The sequence below is a fragment of the Phyllopteryx taeniolatus genome, chromosome 11 (assembly GCF_024500385.1).
Source record: "Phyllopteryx taeniolatus isolate TA_2022b chromosome 11, UOR_Ptae_1.2, whole genome shotgun sequence".
Classification (NCBI taxonomy): domain Eukaryota; kingdom Metazoa; phylum Chordata; class Actinopteri; order Syngnathiformes; family Syngnathidae; genus Phyllopteryx; species Phyllopteryx taeniolatus.
In genome coordinates, this window is record NC_084512.1 from 16,363,928 (window position 1) to 16,370,717 (window position 6,790).

At 40.4% G+C, this 6,790-nt stretch overlaps 2 protein-coding genes across 6 annotated transcripts in view; both read right to left on the reverse strand.

Annotated features, from left to right (window-relative positions):
- Positions 1-333: 333 nt before the first annotated feature.
- Positions 334-3,519, reverse strand: npm3 (nucleophosmin/nucleoplasmin, 3). Its single transcript, XM_061789045.1, has 5 exons — positions 3,324-3,519; positions 3,043-3,128; positions 2,851-2,970; positions 2,332-2,425; positions 334-906 (listed from the first exon to the last, which is right to left on the reverse strand). The coding sequence occupies exons 1-5, from the start codon at positions 3,394-3,396 to the stop codon at positions 785-787; spliced, it is 495 nt and encodes a 164-aa protein (XP_061645029.1). The 5' UTR covers positions 3,397-3,519; the 3' UTR covers positions 334-784.
- A 236-nt stretch (positions 3,520-3,755) lies between these two features.
- Positions 3,756-6,790, reverse strand: part of oga (O-GlcNAcase) — a 21,506-nt gene continuing 18,471 nt past the window's right edge. For all 5 annotated transcript variants that reach the window (XM_061789041.1, XM_061789040.1, XM_061789044.1 and 2 more), the window contains 2 exons: positions 6,569-6,728; positions 3,756-5,887 (listed from right to left, as the gene is read on the reverse strand). In XM_061789041.1, the coding sequence (XP_061645025.1) occupies positions 5,751-5,887; positions 6,569-6,728 (297 nt within the window). In that variant the 3' untranslated portion in view covers positions 3,756-5,750. The remainder of the gene's footprint in view (positions 5,888-6,568; positions 6,729-6,790) is intronic.

The window sequence follows — 6,790 nt, forward strand, 5'->3', positions numbered from 1 at the left end:
TTCCAAAGCAGTAACAAAATAATAGCTTAGAAATACAATATAAGCTTTCTTCACTTTTGAACACATTGCCATTATTCCAACCACTCAAAATTAGCAATTTAACTCAATAGAGAACATTAAGTTTAGCAGATGTTTGCCTTGTAAAAGCAATAGAAAACAGAAAATGTGCATGTTAATCAAACTTGCTGGTTAAGAAATAATTTTAAGTCAAATTAAGTCACCATAACTAAAATTAAATGCCACAGCAAACTAAATTCAAAACAATGTCACCATAAGAAGAGGTGCTCCTGCTGATCATGAGGTAAGATAAATGACAAAATGCTTTCTGATGCATTCATTATGAATACAAAATTTTATTGTTTTAACATTTTATGTTGAAAAACTTTTTAAACTACAAAATGTGTTTGTGACTAAGAAAAGTCAATGATCTCGGATCCCTTACTGTAACACAGGAACAAAAACAACACTTTTACTGTTAAAATATAACAGATGTGTCTTCTCATCGCAGGTGGTGACTTACTGTTATATACAATGAAAACAATCGGTAACATTCGATAGCAACAACAGATCACAACCACAGTTCAGTCCTGTGGTGTGAATAAGAGCTTGAGAGAATGAGGGTGATTCACCCAAGGAGTATGTTGGGTTGCCACCAGGAATATAACTGATGCGGGTGTTTGGTAATGTCCTGTGCCAACGCGGCCGGCAGTGTCCGTGAATTATTTCCTGAAACGTATCAGCAGGGGAGAACTAAAAGCCCCAACTGCCACCTCTGAGGCAAGGGCTACTGCAGCTGCTGCTGCTTCTTCTTTGCTGGTTTGACGGGACTGATGTCTTCTTCTTCCATGTCATCATCATCTTCCTCCTCTTCTTCTTCCTCCAAGTCTGATTCTTCCACCTCTGAAGCTGAACGGAAGAAGAAAGCAAAGCAAATCACTTTCACACTGCATTCCGGGTCATTGGCGCATCAAAGGAGTGACAGGAGAGCCGGGATTAATTTGCCCAAGCCTTTTAGACAGAACTTGCCGATGCAAGTTGATCCACTAACGTAATTAGATGCGTGACAATGACAACAATTGCGCTCGACACGAAGGGGCATGGACAGCGAGTCTAGGGTAATGGTGGGCAAAGTCTGACCCATGGGTCACACACGGACCGCTCTGTTCTTTAATCTGGCCCACAAGGAATTTACAAGACTCCTATAACGGTTTAATTTTTTTTTTTTAGCCATCTTTTCCTAAAATTGGTTCTTTTAAATGTATTTATTCAATTTATGTCATTAGTCGGTGAATTTATTTTAAATAAAAAAATAGAACAATTTATCTACAATCAATATATAAACAATAAACACTATAATCATAACCGTATATTATGGCTTCAATATTTGTTATTTTAAAGTTTTTATTGCATCAACCTTTTAACGGCAGATTCAGTTGCAGCCGGAATCCAAGTAAGTGAGATTTTGACATGACATCATCAAATGTATCTGTGTCGATTAATTCGCCTTTACCAAGTCTGCTTTCAACCTTGGTAAAAAAAAAAAAAAACAAGCCTATTAAATCAGATCTCAAAAGTCAATTCAAACTCAGCACTCTATTTTGCAAACAAGCAACTTCGCTGATAGATTGAATTGGATAGTTTATGCATGGACAATAGTTACGATTTCTATTTAGTGCAAGTACTTGTACAGATGTCTTCTCTTGCTTGCTATTATATTTCCTATATTCACAATTGTGACTGATACCAATTACGGGACTAATAAAGGTTATCTTATTTTATATATTGCAAATATTTATTAATAACAATAATACGTTTAACCTGACCCGTTCTCAGATGACATCGCCAGTGACATATGGATTAATTTCCAGTTCAGAGGCTGTGAATTTTTTTACATTTACATCTCCAGACACGCATTAATTGGCTTGTTATTTTGGTATTCATACTTGGGTTACGCTCTGCTATAACACGTTTCCAGCGAGACCTTTGTGACAACTGTACTGTATCAATCACTTATTTCAGTGTTTTGCAACTGCATGACATGATAACGCCATGAGAGCTTTCGCCTCCGCGGGTTGGTAGCCGGGGGGTGTAATAAAATAGTGTGCCCCAAAGCAGCTTTGTCCCCCCCCTTTTTTTATTTGAAACAAAATTGTGTTTATTTCGTGCAATTCATTTACGAAATTTTCGTCACGGTGGCTGGACACTGGCGTATTGGCCGGTAAAGTTGGACGCTGGATTCATCCGCCCCCCAATATCCGGAACAATCGGTGTCACGACCGTAACGAGTAACAAAGTATGGACGTTCCGTAACATTTGTCAGCTCTGCATTACCAATAAGGTGCAGGCCGCTGATGGTCACTGGTCCTGAGCCAGCCTTCAAGCGGATCGTCACTGGTGCTTTTAGCTCAAACTCACCCAAGCTCACCTGGAAAAAGAATAAAAACAAAACATTTTTTTTAATAATCAAAATTATTCAATAGAATAATTACCACTATTCATTCATTATACAGGAGACCATATGACCAAGCCCTAATTGACATTTGAATAACTGCAGCGGTTTCTGCTTCTGCCAATGGAATGTCCACAGTGCAGCACAGAGGACTTGAATAAAATGACACTGACATTTAGGTACACTTTTTTTTTTCTTTTCCTTTTCCTATATTTAAGTACAGTGTTCATGCTCAAAATCTGCATAAAGTTATAGATTTTGATACACACTTCGTTACTGTATTTTAATGTTGGTACAGTAGCCATAGAACTAAATATTTTAGGTGGGACTTGGTGGGGGGTGGAAAAAAAAATAAAATAAAATAATAAAATAAAAACGACAACCACTGGATTAGACAATACCATTGGCAGGCAGCCGATGTGAAGGTTCGCAATGGGCACTGAAGTTGTCTTTCCTTGGTGGTTCATGGCTGTTACCTCCACCACGTTATTCTCCTCCTGGGCACCTTCCCCTAGACAAACCTGTCGGAGCACAGTGGCATCACATAACCTTTCATACACCAAATTATGTCTATCTAAAGGCATCTGCTATACCGTTCTGAGCTCAATGAAGTGCTCCAGGTCGTCGTCCTCGTCTCCTTGGAAGCAGTAGAAGGGAACTTTGGAGGAGAGCTCACAACCTACAAAACACACACAGCGATATAAAACACAGCGTCACAACACTTGTCATTTCGTGGCAATATCACGTACAGGCACGTAATTGCAGTGAGGTTTAACATTAGGCGCCAGACGCGGTTTCCAAGCCCACGTGCGCGCCAGGAGTTAAGCTAGCAAACAGAATTCCCTATGTATTGAAACTACTTTAAATTTCTCACTGAACAGGAAGCTCTCCAGCTTTGTTTGACCCGAAAGGCCGACATCTGAGGAATCATCGTCTATGAAAGACATTCTGCTGGTGAGGGGAAAGCGCCGAAAAGTGATTTGTTGACAACACGTTGAGCCAAATGGACCTTCCACGGGCCCCCCAAAAACGTCGCCTGATTGTAGCGTGTTTATGACGCCATCAACGCGCGCCACGTTTCCTGCCTGCTCCCTGCCTCCCCCTTTGTCAAATCTGTCACGAAAGCGTACCAATACATAATGCTTATGTTTTAACTTCACAGTCAAACGTCGTGTGTGTTATTTGTGGCTTCCGCTCTTGTAGAGGTGGTCTAATGTGGACACATTAAACATAGTGCTGATGTGAGGTGTTGTTTAAAGAAGCATTACATTAAAAGTTGGTGGGCCTTGGACCACTGAGACACACAATCATTTAAAATGGTTTATTAATTGTCAACATTATGAATCTTACATACAAATTTTACATGTTGTAAACTGCCCCTAAACTTGCATTAATGAAAATGTACAACACAATATGAGCCCTTTCACTCAGTCACAACCCATCAGTGTCAAGAGGAGAAAACACCATCAAACGGGGACTAAAATCATGTGACAAGCGTGAAAAGTAAGTCTACGTTCATCTCAAACGGTGACTTTCGAATAGTACCTGTTGAGGAAAGGGATCAGTAAGTTTTCTTTTCCTTCAGGCCAAACAGAATGCCTGACACCATTTCAATAAAGGTATACAAAATAACTTATTGACAGCGTTTAATACCTGTACCTACAGTACCACGCTCACAGAGGTGAGTGGCATGCATCTTCATCTATGTGGCTTGTTATAAGTTATCCCAAATGACTACCATGACCCGCTAAAGTGTAACAGAATTTTTTTTAATAACTTTTTATTTTATTTTTATTTTTTTTAACCAAAGTGCTTGTTTCTTCACTATAGGTTTTTACAACAAACGTGAGAAATAACATCAGAAGGCAACACATTCAACATGAATTGGACAGAAAAAAAAAAAAACCTAAACTGCCACTTTGGTGACAGAACAACCAGATCAGTCCTATGGGTGCTGAGTTGCAGCCATTCATGCCAAAGCAACAGTCCTGGGCACGAGGCAACTCAGCATGGAAAAGGATTATTTCGCAATGTGAAATATTCCGCAGCCCACATAACCCGCTGATGTGCCCACCAGGTAATGATAAAGTGGTCGGGAAGCAACTGAGCAGTTATTCCAATGTAAAAAGCTGCATGTTTTCTACAATAAAGGGGGTTGGAACTTGACAGATTTTTGGTCCCGTGGTAAATTTTATATATTAGAACAGGGGTGGAGGACCTACAGCCTGTGGGCCATATGCAGGCCTTGAAAGCTTTCCACCATGCGATTCTAGAAACAAATAGAACCTCAGAGGAACTGCCAAAACATTCCACCCACAAATGATCATATTACCTTATGATAAACAGGTTTTCTTGTTGCATTGTATTTTTTCCACAAATGTAGTATGCCACTCGGAGGACTTAATAAAAAGTGAACTCGTCCCTCATAGGAAAAAAGATCCCTCACCCCTGATTTAGATCAGTAAACAATTGGGGGAAGAGCAAAACAATAACAAAAAAATAATAATGAAAAAGAAAGAATTCCATAAATTAAGTCAATGTGTAATTTTACATAAATGGAGGCCTTCTGAGAGACAATTTCCAAAATCACCAAAGCCTCCTTGTATCAGCATTAGAAGGCAGTGACACAGAAGACACTGAGGTCTTGTGTTAGAATCCTAAACAATCAAAGGCAAAGAACCAAAAGGCAAAATGTTCACCAGCGCAAGAAAACAAAAACAAAGCGTTGAGCATAAATGAGCACTTCTCTATTGCTTCGAAAGAAGACCGCTTAAAAGATCTACTCTGGTGTGCGATGATCTTGCAAGTTCAAATTCTGCGTGTTTCATCTCAGCGCCACTTTCCTGTACAAATAAAGTCAACTGTGGAGTAATTGTGGCGCAGCGATGAGTCGGCGAGAACGTGACATTGTGAATCGTGTCCGAGTGGACGCGCTGCCCTCCTTTCACAGCTCCATGTGTGTTTGTAATGCTGCCACTTTCGCCAAGGGCATGTGGGTCATATCTATGTGATGATGGCTGCTGGATTAAATCAGCAAAAAAAAGGAGGTGCTTCCTGCCTCCTGGTGGTGTACGAGTGTTGGGGCTCCAGATGTAAAGACTCTTCCATGCTGGCTCATCTCAACTGGTCGTGTTGGCTTGCCATCATCCTATAACAGGGATTCGCAGTGCTTAAAAAAAACAGGTGTTCCTGCAAGCACAGTCATGTAGCATCGAAACCATCATGAAAGTTGTGTCTCATGAAGGTTTTGTGTTGATTGCTGCTTGCAATCAATCTCTCAGTCTGTATTCATAACATTTCCTCATAAGCTTCGGCCCATTATGATGACATCTTTGGGAAAGCCCTCCATCTTGGCGACCTCAAAGCATCCAAGCTTACTGTAGAAGTCCAACATTCTCTTATCAGTCTGACGAACCTTACAGAAAGCACCTTGGGAGCCTGGAGATAACAGAAAAGGCACAGCGGTGTGTTTAAAACAAGTCTCCAAAATCATGTATAGCGATACCATAACTGACAAAACGTATACGTTTTTTAAAATTTCAAAGGACATCCACTTCTGTTTTTCTAACTCTTCAAGTCTCTCTGTTGCAACCAGCTGATGCGAGGCTTCAACATGCTGTTTGAAGCCTCGCAATGGCCAGGTAGGTACTGTTGCTCAGTTGTTAGGTGTCATCTTGGTCCCTCCCATGATGCCAAAATGTGAACAGCATGACGAAGAGGACTGTTTAAATACAAGTTCTAATTGAACAAGGAAAAGTATTGGTTGATTCACGGCTCAAAAATCTGTTATAAATTTTCCCGTTCAGTTTCTTGTAAGACAATGCAAAGCAGTGGAAAAAGTACTGATATATTGAACAGTTGGACATGTGCATTCAAAAGGTTTCGAGAAGGTCAAATTAAATTCACCTGCAAAGGTTATAGTGCATTTTAGGCTCATCTCATATTCATTTTCCCTCTATGTGATTTTAACCACTATTTTATTGTTCAGTGTCCTTGGGTTTTCTGACAGGCACTTAAAATAAAATGTAGGATTACTATTATTACCATTATCCTCAAAAGTCACCCGATAGCCGGGGATTTTTGTGTGGACTGTATGTTGTAGGTAGAGTGGCCACTTACCGTTGGCCTTAAGAGAAGATAACAGACATCCCATCATGCTTTTGGCCACACTGGGATCAGTGACCTTGGCATGGATGTCAACCTTGATGAGGGAGGGGAAGTTGGACAGAAACGATTCTGGAAGACCCTCCTCTTCTTCATGGAAACTCAAAATCATCTTCTACGGAGAGACGGGCAGAGAAGTGAGCAACTCAAGGTCACGTGACCACTACGCCAACAAAG